The 13,144-nt window shown below is 38.5% G+C and overlaps 1 protein-coding gene across 2 annotated transcripts in view; it reads left to right on the top strand.

Annotated features, from left to right (window-relative positions):
- Window positions 1–12,075, top strand: part of LOC132702264 (FMRFamide receptor) — a 110,349-nt gene extending 98,274 nt beyond the window's left edge. For both annotated transcript variants that reach the window (XM_060670802.1, XM_060670801.1), the window contains 5 exons: window positions 583–1,059; window positions 3,149–3,542; window positions 4,306–4,682; window positions 6,528–6,631; window positions 6,759–12,075. In XM_060670802.1, the coding sequence (XP_060526785.1) occupies window positions 710–1,059; window positions 3,149–3,542; window positions 4,306–4,682; window positions 6,528–6,631; window positions 6,759–6,838 (1,305 nt within the window). In that variant the 5' untranslated portion in view covers window positions 583–709 and the 3' untranslated portion in view covers window positions 6,839–12,075. The remainder of the gene's footprint in view (window positions 1–582; window positions 1,060–3,148; window positions 3,543–4,305; window positions 4,683–6,527; window positions 6,632–6,758) is intronic.
- Window positions 12,076–13,144: the final 1,069 nt, after the last annotated feature.

The raw sequence follows: 13,144 nt of genomic DNA, 5'->3' as shown, positions 1-13,144 counted from the left end.
TTTTTATTAGTTCACCTTCTTTCCCTATTCTTTACAGCACATCCTTGTTTGTCACTCTCTTCGTCCATGATGTTCTCCACATTCTCCTATAGCATCACATTTCAAATGCTTCAATGTTTTTGAAATTGTTATCTTTCAGAGTCCATGCCGCCATACCATACAACAATACGAAGAAAACATAGCAATGAAGCATTCTCAAATTTAAGCTGATGTCTCGAAAATATCGAAACCTTTCCATTTTAATAAAAGTCTGTCTTACTATTTCTATTCTACCTTTAATTTCTCCAATTTGTTCGTTATTTTGAGTAATCAAGGCCCCCAATTTTTGTTTTAGATATTCTCAGTAGTCAGCAGTAACAGTTTGTTTTTCTGATATTACCATTAATTTTGTCTTTTTAAGATCCAGTTTCAGACTATAATATTAGTACAGATATTACCTGTCGAACACACATGCTTTTATTAAATTGTATTAAACACTTTACTTTTAGATTTAGAATACTCTACTCTAATTTTGATATGGCCTTGAACCGTGAATAAATAAATATTTCCATTTTAAACTACATAAATATATTTTTGTTTCAGAACATGGCACATCGTTCGTTATCCTGGCCTATCAGCACGTTCGAGGAATTATACCAGAGTCACGACAAGAGAACCAAATAAAACGACCATGAAGAGAACCAAACTTCGTAAATGAAGTGACGCGACCATGGTAACGGACGACGTCAATGTGACGACGACCCTGGAACCATCGCCCGACTACGACCTCTACAACGATTCGTGTCTCGACTGGGTAAACGACGATCCCGGCATCGAGAAATGGAACTTTTTCCGATTCGTCACCAACGGCATCCTGCTCAACGTGATCGGATGCTTCGGGATACTCGGCAACCTCATATCGATGATCATCCTGTCGCGTCCCCAGATGCGGTCCAGCATCAATTACCTGCTGATCGGACTTGCCAGGATCGACACCGTGCTCATCATTACCAGTATTTTGCTGTTCGGTCTACCCGGGATCTATCCTTACAGCAAACATTTGTTTCTCTATTATTTTAGGTGAGTGGACTGGCGGCAAAACGACGGCGTTATTCGGACTAATTAAAGTAGCTTCGAGATCTCATAAAACCAAGTTTACAGCCGACGTAAAAGAAGCAATTACCCGTTTCGCTTTCAGAAGCTTCCCAACTATTTTCTTACTGCCGACTTAATGTTGAAACTAAAGCAATCTTGTTTTAAAATCCAGGCATCATTCCTTTATAAAAAGCAGCGGACGGGGACAAAATACCTAAAACTAAGAAGACCCTGATTAACGCTTTTTTATAATTTTCATTTTTGCATTATCGATAAACGGTCGTGGCAGTGAGTGACACATCCATTGTGGATGTGTCATTCACCATTCACCACATTCCACCCAGTTTTTATATGGAATGAGATTGCTATTAGAGAAGTGGATAGGAAAAAGAGTAGAAATCAATTGTGGAATAAAAAATAGAGGATCGACAACAGTATTGTAGCTTAAATAAATAAATAAAATAAAGCCTGCGATAACATAGGGTAACACAAGAAGTATAGGAGGCTGGAAAACAATTAAAGGTAGTACGGTAATAATTACAGTAGTAGTAGTAGGTTAAACGTGATCTCTCCGGAAAGATGGGTAGAATATTATGAAAAAATGTTGACAGAAGACCGATCGGAATTTCAAGATATTGACCACCAGAAACATGATTTTTCCTACTACGAAGAAACTGAAATAACACTAGGAGAAATTAAATTAAATGAAAAATGGAAACGCTTCAGGCCTGTGGGGAGTACCTATAGAACGAATTAAATATGGTTCTGACAAATTATTTAAATTATTGACTTATACCTGAGAGGTGAAGAAATATCCACGGAATAGATTCAGCAATATACACAAGAGTAAAGGTGACAGAAAGGAGTGTACAAATTGCCGGAGGCTTAGTGTAACCAACTCAATTTGCAGGATGCATGAGAAGATAATTAAAAGCAGAATTGAAGATTGTTGAGAGGGCGGTAAAGATCAAAATCGCTTACGTGCTGAGCGTTCTTGTATAGGCATCGTGTTTAGCCAAAAACAAATATTAGAAAAGCGTTTGGAACACAATATGGAGACACATATGAAGTGTTACAAGACAATAAAATTCCACTAATATACATTAATGAAGTGAAAGAGTTTGACTATAATATGACGAGTTTAAGAAAGATTAAACAAAAAGCAACCAGAAAAATAAAGGTGAGAAAAGGACTTCCAAAAGGCTGCTGCGTTGCACCTACACTCTTTAGGATTTATTTGCAGGGGGTCTTGCAAATCTGGAAAAGAAATTGCAATTGCAGATCATAAGCTTTAAGGGTTCATTTTGCAGATTTGCAGATGAGGAAGATTTTACTACATGTTGGTGGGGTTTAACAATTAACCCATCCCAAACAGAGTATGCTAGTGGTGGGAAATGAAGGTCGACATTTAGAATTAAGAGGCATATAAATTAAAAATGCTGATAGTTACAAATGCCTTGGTGTACTAGTAACAAATGATAGCCATAATAAAAAGGAAATAGCAACTAGCATTGCACAAGGTAACGCAGCAATACGCCAACTAAATACACTCTAACCACATCGCTCGGAATATAAAAATTAGAATGTATAAAAGTATCATTGAAAATATTGCAGCAAATGGCACAGAGCTTTCGGTAATAAATAAAAAAAGTCGCATCTCAAATAAAAGCTATGGAAATGATTTTTTGGTACAGATGCTGCCGACTAACTAGAAGGGACATGGTGAAAAATACTGCAATTAGAGAGCAAATGGGCATACATATTGACATAGCGACGTCGAAAGTATGAATGATCAGCGACGGCCAAAACGACTCTTACAATCGAACCCCACCAATCGCAGAAAAAGGGGTATACCAAGAAAATCGTGGAAGCAAGAAGTAAACTGTGCAATGGTGGATAAAGGACTACAAGCACATGAAGGCTGCGAGAAATGGCGACAACTGTAAAAAAAACTCGTTGCTCTATTTATTTGTAAATTTACTATACTAGTGTCGTTAACTTAGTCACGTCCCATATGTCGTTAATGAAGCCACGCTTTTCTGGATGCATTCACGAGCGTGTCATTCGTTTTCAGAGTGTATCCCCATATCGCGCCGTTCGTCTATCCGCTGGCGACCGTGATGCAAACGGCTTCGGTGTACCTGACGATGACGGTCTCGTTGGAACGGTACGTCGCCGTTTGTCACCCGTTGAGGGCGCGTTCGCTATGCACGTACGGACGCGCGCGTACTTACGTGATCGCTATCGTCATATTCTCGACCATGTACAACGCGCCACGCCTCTGGGAGGGCGAGATCAAGTCCGAATGGAGCGACACATTCAACATGACCGTCTATTGTCCAATACAGTCCGCGTTTCGCGACAACGAACTGTACCAGACAATCTACATTCACTGGCTGTACCTGATCTGCATGTACCTGTTGCCGTTCATATCGCTAGCTGTGCTCAATGGTGCCATCTATAGACAGGTAAGGACGACGGTTTTTCGAAAAAAATTCGCAATCACGATTTAATTCAACCGGCTTCGATGCAAAACCAAAGCACTCCACCATCGATCTGAAATGGGCCTTTAATTAGCTTCAACCGAGGACTTGTCAAACTTTAGAGAGCCAAAATAACTGTAAAAATAATTGGCTTGTGCATTCTTTCTCTGGCATTATTGACTCAATTCAGTTCGATTGTCATGGCTGTTGAACATTAAACTTTTGTTCCGACAAAAGAAATGCAGACAATTCATAATAGAACCAGGACGCTTTTATTCAGGTCCTTTGAAAGAAAATCCAGGTTTTATGAGTTATAGAGATGATCAAAAAGTCCCTACATCATAAATTCTTGGGGCGCAGTTCTATCTTGTATTAAGAAAAATAAAAATTCAGAATTTCTCGGTACCGATATCTTCTTCTATTGCTTGGAGTAGGTTGGCGGTAACGTATTCCTCCTTCATTTTTTTTAACCCGCAAAATCCGCGCCACAAGAGATAACCGACAAATAACTCACTTTCAGATGATAATCTCGAATGTATTGCGTAATATTTCAACGACAACGAAACTCGGAAAACTTTTCTCATTAACGGGCTCTTTTTTTTTCCTCGTATCGCGTTCTACTTCCGCAGCGTCGGTAGGTTCATCAGTTTGTCGTCTCTCTTTGTCTTTCGGAAAACTAGGTCGAACGTGTAACAAACATTTTCAAGTTAGATATCGCCTTTTTTTTCTCATTAGTTAATCCTGGCAGGTTTTAAAAGCGAACAGGGAACGGCAGAGGTTGTCGCGACTCCAGCAGCGCGAGATCGGTCTGGCGACGATGCTCATGTGCGTCGTGGCCGTCTTCTTCGTCTGCAACCTGCTACCGATGGTCATCAACATTGTCGAGACGTTCAAGATACCCACCGAAGACGTATTCGACATCACGATGATGATCAACCTCAGCAATTTGTTGGTGACGATAAACAGCAGCGTCAACTTCATCATTTACGTGATATTCGGCGAGAAATTCCAAAGACTGTTTCTGGTGCTGTTCTGCCACAACTCGCTCTTCTTTCCCGGCAGGGAGTCACCGGATGGAGCCACTCACGACGATAGTTTCGTTTCAAACGGAGACAGAAGCTTTAGGTAAGCGACCCTTCACTATTTATAAAATTGTTGTGGGATAAATTCAGTGTGCCTTTTACTTTGGTGTCATTGATTGTCATGTCAAAGAAGATTGAAGCATTCTAGAACAAGACTATATATTATATATGTTATATCTTAGGCGTGAACTTTTTTCCAATATTCTACAGATCATATAGTTGGGAAAGAAGTACAGTAATACCAGATTCTTATTTCAAATGACGTCGGGTTTTTTTTTGCAACCAAAAAATCAAGGAATATTTTTACTTCGAGTCGTAACATAACACGCGCAAAAACTAAAAACTCATTAGAGAGAAGGCTCATTATAAATTCAGCGTGCGTAGCTCGAAACAAACCTCATCAGCGCCTCCTACGTATTATATGCGAAGCTCGGGCGACGACTCATGATTCGTAGGAATTTAATATCACTCCCTTGCAAAATGGGGTTGCCGTTTTGTCGGTCATTCGCGCCCATTCTTTGAAACAATAAGTTCGAAATTAGTTGCCGAAGAATAATTCCCTTCGGGATCTCCGGGCGGTGGCTGCAGCCGCGAGGTCTCTCTGTTCGGACTCGGCGACCATTCGGTTTGCGGTTAGGGTGCGACGTGTCTGGTAATTCGTTTTCGTTAACAGACAAGCAATTAAGTCCACTAATTAAACGCAGAGAAAGGGAGTGGCGATTTTAAGGGGCACGATAACAAACCCCATCGAGGTTAATTAGGTTGAATTGTGTTAATTTATGATCGATGCGGACGATGAAAAAAATTTACTAAAAGATCATCATCTCTTTAGATATGCTGATTTGAGAATACAAATACAAAATAAAAATTCACTCAGATTTCCGCATTCTTTGAACTTCCTCGTCGATGACGAAACCAAAGCGAATTACGAAAACTCCATTTATCAAGCAAAATGTTTTCTTGATCGCGTAGTTTTAGGTCACCACCCATGCAGACCATTCATTTCGCGACTGTCAAGTCCGTAACGCTTCTTTTTTATTTAGCTACTGAATTATATAATACGCATAAAATAGAGATTCAAGCCCGACATGTTAAACCGCCAACCTAATTTGGTGGACCGATTACCGCGCGATACGCGGATATATTTCAAAACACATCGATCAATCAAATATCTACGCACCTTTTATGTCGGAGATTGCAAAATTCCGCACGCCCATTCCGGCACGAAGGAATTTTCAACGGGAAATATCGAGAGCGGAGGAAAATGTATACAGCCAAAAGCGGAGGGTGAGAAAACCTTTCGCTACAGCCCTTTTGGAAACAAAATAATCGTCCTTCCGTATTTTGGTTCTGCTAAAACAATCCATCAAATTGTCGTAAATTTGTAGTAGAGTGCCATATCCCATCTTTATATTAGGACCTCCGTCGTGATAGGACAATCCATTACTATCCCGAAAACGACAAAAGTGTCATCTGAGGGGATGAAGAGCGTCTTTCGCAATTTAAAGGCAACCATCGCTCTTTAAATCTGACGGTTCACATTTGCAGCGTGGACATCGTTTCGAACAACCACGAAAGTTCAGCGTCGGGAAAAATTAATAATAATAGTAGAGGAAGCAAACATGTTTTCGAAACGCCTTTAACACTTAGGGGTAACGGTTATGGCGATCGCTGGGTGTTGTAGTGTGAGATTAGCACCGAGAGCTAATATAACCAAGATGTGCAACTACGAATTGAAATATTGTTAACATCTTGTCAATATTTCTAATGAGCTTGATATGAAGCCAGAAGTAAAAAAGTGTCAAATAATGTATAAAAAGTATAAGAATATTTTGTGTTTCATTGTACCAACTGACCAACCAACTAAGCGCAAATCTTTTAATTCCAGGCTTCAGCGCCAAGGCACGAGCATCAGTCGAAACGGAAGCAGGCACAGCGGCAGAATGAACGGGACCAGTGACAGCAGGAAAAGCGGTAAAACGCCTAGCCCCGGTGCGTATAAGCCACGTTGTATAAAAACGACTCTCTGACCAATAAATATACGATTAAATCGACCTTGAAAAATCCCCCGAGACGTCGAACTTCGGGTCCACGAATTTATAGTATTTTTTTGTTGCAGGCCCGTGCGTCTATTACCCCATCAACAGGACCAACAAAGAAGTGAGCACGTACACGACCCAAACCCTAATGCCCGAATGACATAGGCTGCAAACGGACGTGTGAAATCGAAATGTCAAGTAGCGGACGATCCGGAAAATGCCCGCGCCAGCTCCGGGACCCACCCCAAAGATTTCTATAGTGTTCGCGAGGGTGAGAGATTGCGGAGACACGCCCAGGCAATTTGACGTTCATTACTCGATTCAAATTAGGGGGCATTGTTGATTTAGGCGCGTGGGGTTTATAGATCGCGCAGCGCTTCGATTCTTCAATATTTCGCTCGACGGCCCTTAAAGCTTTTCGTTTGTTGCCGCCACGTCATATCAACCGAATAAAAGACATTCCGGCGCTTTGTAGGGCGTGTCGGGTATCGTTGCCTATGTGTTGCCATAAAAGCTTTACGAAAAGGAAAATTTCTGAGAACGGACTTTCGTGTAACTAAAAAAGGCATATCGTTCCAAAAAAAATTTGTAATTGGCCGATAAGTTGATTTCAAGTTTTTCGCTCCGGCATCCCTTTGAGATTATGTAAATAGACATCGCGATTTGTTTTGCGATGCAAAGCAAATGTATCGCGAAAACATCGTCTCTGCTTTCTCTCATTTATTTAGTGAGACTATGGAAGACGCGTGTGCCATAAAAAGATTGCTTCGACGGCTGACTTTTTATAGAAAAGAATTGCAGAAAATGCGAATACGGAAACGGGATCGCTCCGACTTATTCTAGTCCGTCGAGAACGTTTTATATGTCGGGCCGGTCTCAAGTCAAATGTCGTCTTTTTACGCGACACAAATCCACCCCGTAAGCGCCGCTGTTCTGTGGTGATATCAGATCGTAAAAACAAGTGGGGATACGTTTTCCTGTATATAATAGCCCATAAATGTCACTTGCCCAAGTATATTTTTCATTGCTCAGTAGGTTTACGTAGCCATTTCGTATAGGGGTTTATTGTACACGCACCCTTTTTCGACTCTTTCTCCCTCGGATACGTGACCGATGTCAAAGTCTACCAAAATGTGTGTTACGGATCATCCTCTGTATCGGACTATTAATATTAGATAACGTGAATGTATAAACAGGACGTTTCATTAACGTACGTATACTGGAGATACATCAATTATCCAATCCCAAAATTTAGACAGTTTGTTAAGTACAGGGTCTTTAAAATGACCATGTTTAACTAGTTCAAAGAGGGCGTTGGTTATCTCCGGATTTAACCGCAGCGTGGCATGGAATAACTTCTTGCTAGGACTATTTTCCTTTTCATGAACTTGAAGCTAAAAAATTTAGTTAAGATCCCAAATTTACCGCCTAGGGTACGTTTTCCAGTTTTTTAGATTAACGTCAACTTATGTGACATTATGTATAATCACAATTACAAAAAAGTTGAACTTTCGAATCGGAGGTATTTAGGTCAATTTAGGTGTAGGCGTATCGTTAATGACACGCTCTGTAAAGATAGTTTTAATCGTACCTCGTAAGGGATTCTTGGACCAAATTGTTCTAGTCATTGTCAACAATCTTTTCTACGTTATGTCGCGTCTGCGATAATTGGCACAACGTTGCGTCGCGTCGCAAACTCGAAACGTCAATCGGTCAGGTGTCGCAGAATCGCCCTCGCATATCTACTAACGCTTCGGGCCGGCGACACGAAAATCACATTTCCATCAGTGCGATGAAATTTTACGAGTGAGGAAGAGCGGCGAGTGCGAAACCGGAACAGATATCTTTACTTTTTCCCTCCGATGCTCGGGAGAGGAGGGGTAGAATCAAGGTCGCAGGGGTCGCCCTGGAGTGTCGTCCCGGGACCGTGCGGGGGCGGGACCGAAATATTTATCGAAATTCTTCTACGCGGGCGGCAATATTTATCGGAAGTGACGTAATCGCGACGAATTGCGTGGCCGCCGCCTCCGGGTCGAAATCCGGAGAATGAGGAGTAACGGCCTGAAGGATACAAAGTAAACCGAAAAAAGAGAGGCGTAAAATAAATTTTATTATTCGGAGGGCCGCGTTAACTGAAAGGATAAAAAATATATGGGCACGGCCTTAGCGGTCAGTGGCGTGCGTCCGACAAAAATGTTTTATTAAACGTAATCGCGACGCTTTGATAGCACATTACCGATGAAATCCGGCTCGAAGGACCGAAAAATTTTTTTCGTTTTCATTGTTCCGCCTCAGTTTACGTCAGGAAAAGTGCTCGTTATATTTATTAAAGTTGAGACAATAGCGCGGGGGATTTAGTGGAATTTAAAGGCTTCGAACGAATCAAGAGAGATGGAGAGGGGGCGCTTAATTCGAAAATAAGCTTCCTGGGCGACTCCGGGTGTCGATATTAACGTATTCTCAAACTTTCGAGTACAATTTCCGGATCGCGAGTGATTAAAAGACGATTTTCCACGTCTAAGGGCGAAGTTAGGGCCACGCGTTAAACTTGGCGTTAAGTTTGCGATGTGGCGTCCTCGTTTGGAATAAAATTTTAACCGAGATTTTTAACGATGGTGTACTGTAAAATGGTCTGTTTAATTAAAAAAAAAACATAAAAAAAAACGTTAAATAACACGATGGTTGGTGACAAATTCTTAAAATTGATGGGAAAACATTCAAAGAATAAGACAAATCAAAAAGAGAGTGAGGCAAAAAATCTTTTAATGATATTTTACAATATTTCGCAAAAATTATCGGAACCTTAAATAATTAACTTTGATTTCGTAAAAAAAAATGTGAACTTCAAAAATAATTTTTATTTTTAAAAGAACTGACCGGTAACTGTTTTTTTAACTCATTACAGATGTCGTTGGCAAGGATAGAATAAAACAAACTTGGTAAAAAAAATATGAAGCAATAATAAAAGTGTGATAAAAAAAATTTTACATCTTGTGTCTAGGGAAACGACGTAATTTTGCACAAAAAATGGTTTCCTATTAATTGTCGGAATTTGTGCCTAAAGCATCCAACCTGCATAAGATAAAGGTCTGTCAAAATTATTCAAAATGACGGAAACCTCAGATACGCTTTATAAAAGAAGAAAAACCAAGAAATGAAAAAAAATTAACAAAACATTAGTAATCTTAATAATTACCTGCAAAATTCGATATTCTCATAATACAAACCTTAATTGAGAAGAAAGCAAAGCCATCATTTCGGAAAATGAAGCAACACTTCACGATCCAGATTATCGTATGAAAGAAACCGATTTTAAAATTAATTAATTCAAATTAACTGTCAAATTCAGAATTTTCAGACCAAATTCGGAAAAATTGCACAAAACAAGCAATGATTTTCTAGCAGCAATTATAACACATACCCAAAGTTTAAAATAATGAATTGTTAATGATCCACTACGCCTTTACGTTTAGCGAAAAAGCTTTCAAAACCTACCCGTCTCTCTCTCTCATTTGTCATATCCTAACGTGGCGGGAGATTACCGAGTAAATCCTCGCCGCGTCTGGAGAATGAAGTCCTTCAACAAACCGAATCCTGTAATCTATTTTTTTTAAACCACCCGTATAGCGCGGTGTTTAAAACGATTTCTACCTGTACTTTAAGAGCATTAATTAACTTTAGATAATTGTGTGGGGAAGTCTATACGCTCGGTTATATCGCTGCACTCAAAAGACTATTTTTGTACGATAAACGAAGGGAAAAAGGCTAACTGAAGAAAAAACAAACAAACGAGAACGTTGACGCAATTACTGGTTAGATAGTAAGGGACGAAAATTTTATTTATTCAAACTTTGACTACAGGGTGTTTCATAATAAGATGCCAATCCTAGAGGGTGTCAAACTTTGTCGCTATATTTTTGTTACATAGCATGTGTGTGAACGAGATTTTCCTCGTTTTCAATGAATTGTTTTAACATAGTTAAATAAGAACAAACGTTCAGATTTTCACATAAAAAATATTTAAATGACAGCTATTTCGGCAACACCGTGAATTTATCAAATGCGAATATCAAAGGGTACCGATGTTTATAAATACAAAACAGGTAGTAATTACTCGAGGTATTACGTTGAGATTTAGCAAGGGGGATCCATTCAAAACCCGTTGGTCAATAAGTAATACATTCGAACCTCTCATCTCCATAGCTTCTAGTAAATCTAATTTTCTACTTTTTGAAACAGCGTGTAAAATATCGAAATTGTGTTTTTCTAAATTTAAATGTATATAATTAAAATTTAGAAAAACACAATTTTGACGAAAATTTCGATATTTTACACACTGTTTCAAAAAGTAGATAATTAAATTTACTAGAAGCTATGGAGATTAATAAGATGAGATGTTCGAATGTATTACTTAATAACCAACTGGATTTGAATGGATCCCCCTTGTTAAATCACAATGTAATACATCACAATAACTAATTACTACCTGTTTTGTATTTATAAACATCGGTACCGTTTGATATTCGTATTTGATAAACAGTTGTCATTTAAAATTATATTTTAAAATTTATATGAAAATTTGAACGTTTGTTCTTATTTAACTATTTTAAATGGATTTTCATCAAGTAAAAGCCACTTCAGTACAAGAAACTGTTTTAGATTTTAGAAAATTTTTGCACGTCTTCATGCTTACGTCACTTGATTAACAAGTTAAAACATAATTTTCCTGACGTTTGATTTCAATATGTTCTTGTTTGTGGGCAGCCTTGTACGAAATATTATGAATGAGGTTCCAGACAGAACTCATTTTAATTTAGAAACAATGTTAGAAACCATTACGACAAACTCGAAAAGAATTTGGTTTGCATTTTCGAAAAATTGAAAAGGAAACTATGTCTCTGCTACAAAAATTTAGGTCCAAGCCACTGACTTCTTTGGTATGACGAAATTAGATGTAGTCGATGCATAAGACTAAATAGGCAATTAAAAATACTTAAAAAGTGAGAGTTCAATTACAATTAAAGAAAAGCAAATCTTTACTGTTTTTATTCATAACCCACGATATTTGCTATTTTCGAAACTTCTCACCGCCTACGCATTAAACTTTAGTAAAGGGGCCCTTATTTCGCCCTAGGTGGCGTTAAACTTTACCGGTTAACAAGGGACGAGGGATAAAGTGAAACATAGCCAAAATAATGCAAGAAACATTTTCAGCAGAATCAGTATCTTATAATGAAACACCCTGTATACTTACACAAGTGTAAAAGACTGAACACTTAAGTTAATATAATTTCCATGTCTATTAGAAAAATATATATTTTTTTTGTTTATGTATACGACGCGACTGGATTGTAAATAGCATACAAATATTGATGTAAATAAAATGTTTTATGTGAAGCTGCGTAGTATTTTTTTTTTCCGCTGCCCACGTACAATTGAAAATTCCGGAGTCAGCGACCTATCCGCGCGGAAAAGAAAAGCAATATGCCTGAATACGAATTTCTGATCTCATATTAAAAAGTCATAAATAAAATATCAAAGTCGGGTACCATTTTTCTTTCCTTAGCAGCTACGGAGCTATGGGCCTCTGGAATGAAGAAGAATATATATGGAATAGAATATCTAATAAACACTAATAAAGACCATCTTAAATTATTGTAAGTGCTCCAAGAAATCTTTACAGTTCCCCAGAAACGAGAATTTTAATGTAATGAATAAGCAGAGTAATAAAATCGAGAATATTGTGGCATCTGTATTTAATAACTTATTTATAGGTGCTCCCAAAAATATTGTTAGTTCCATTCAGTTAGATAACAAAAGTATTGGTCTGAGTTTTATTAGGGATGTTAATGATCAGCGTTTTATGGAGGATGAGCTCTTGTATATTTTAAAAAAATAAATTGAAAAACAAAGTCTTTTGAACAGTATGGCATACCAACGTTTTTATTAAAAAGAGTACTGAGTTTGATAATAGGGTTAATGTATTTTGTAGAAAAACATATTTTTATAGATAACCAAGATGGCCTCTAGACTGAATCAGTAGGTTTTAGAAGAAGAATTTGTCTCCCTTAAGTTTAAGTGTAATAACAATAATAATAATAATAATAATAAAAATAAAGGGGGGAAAGGAACTACACGGCAGATACCCAAACTTGCTTGACAGTGCTGACCTGATCTTAAACACATAATCAAGGATCCGACAGTAACAACAACGAATTGTCGCATATGTGGAGAGGGCCATGAGAATGTTGAGCACCTCATCAGTGGGTGCCGGATACTGGCCCCGAAGGAGTACACCACAAGACACGACAACGTAGCCAAGATAGTCCATCAGGAAATAGCCTTCAACCTTAAACTTCTAAAAGAGAAGTGTCCGCACTACCGATACTCACCAGAATCCGTGCTTGAAAATGAGGGATTTAGGATATATTGGGACAGAACTGTTCAGACCGATCGCACTGTCCAG

This window comes from Cylas formicarius, unplaced genomic scaffold (assembly GCF_029955315.1).
Source record: "Cylas formicarius isolate icCylForm1 unplaced genomic scaffold, icCylForm1.1 PGA_scaffold_5__7_contigs__length_24384050, whole genome shotgun sequence".
NCBI classification, from domain to species: domain Eukaryota; kingdom Metazoa; phylum Arthropoda; class Insecta; order Coleoptera; family Brentidae; genus Cylas; species Cylas formicarius.
Note: the sequence above shows the minus strand (reverse complement) of the source record. Positions and strands in the feature narration are given on the sequence as shown.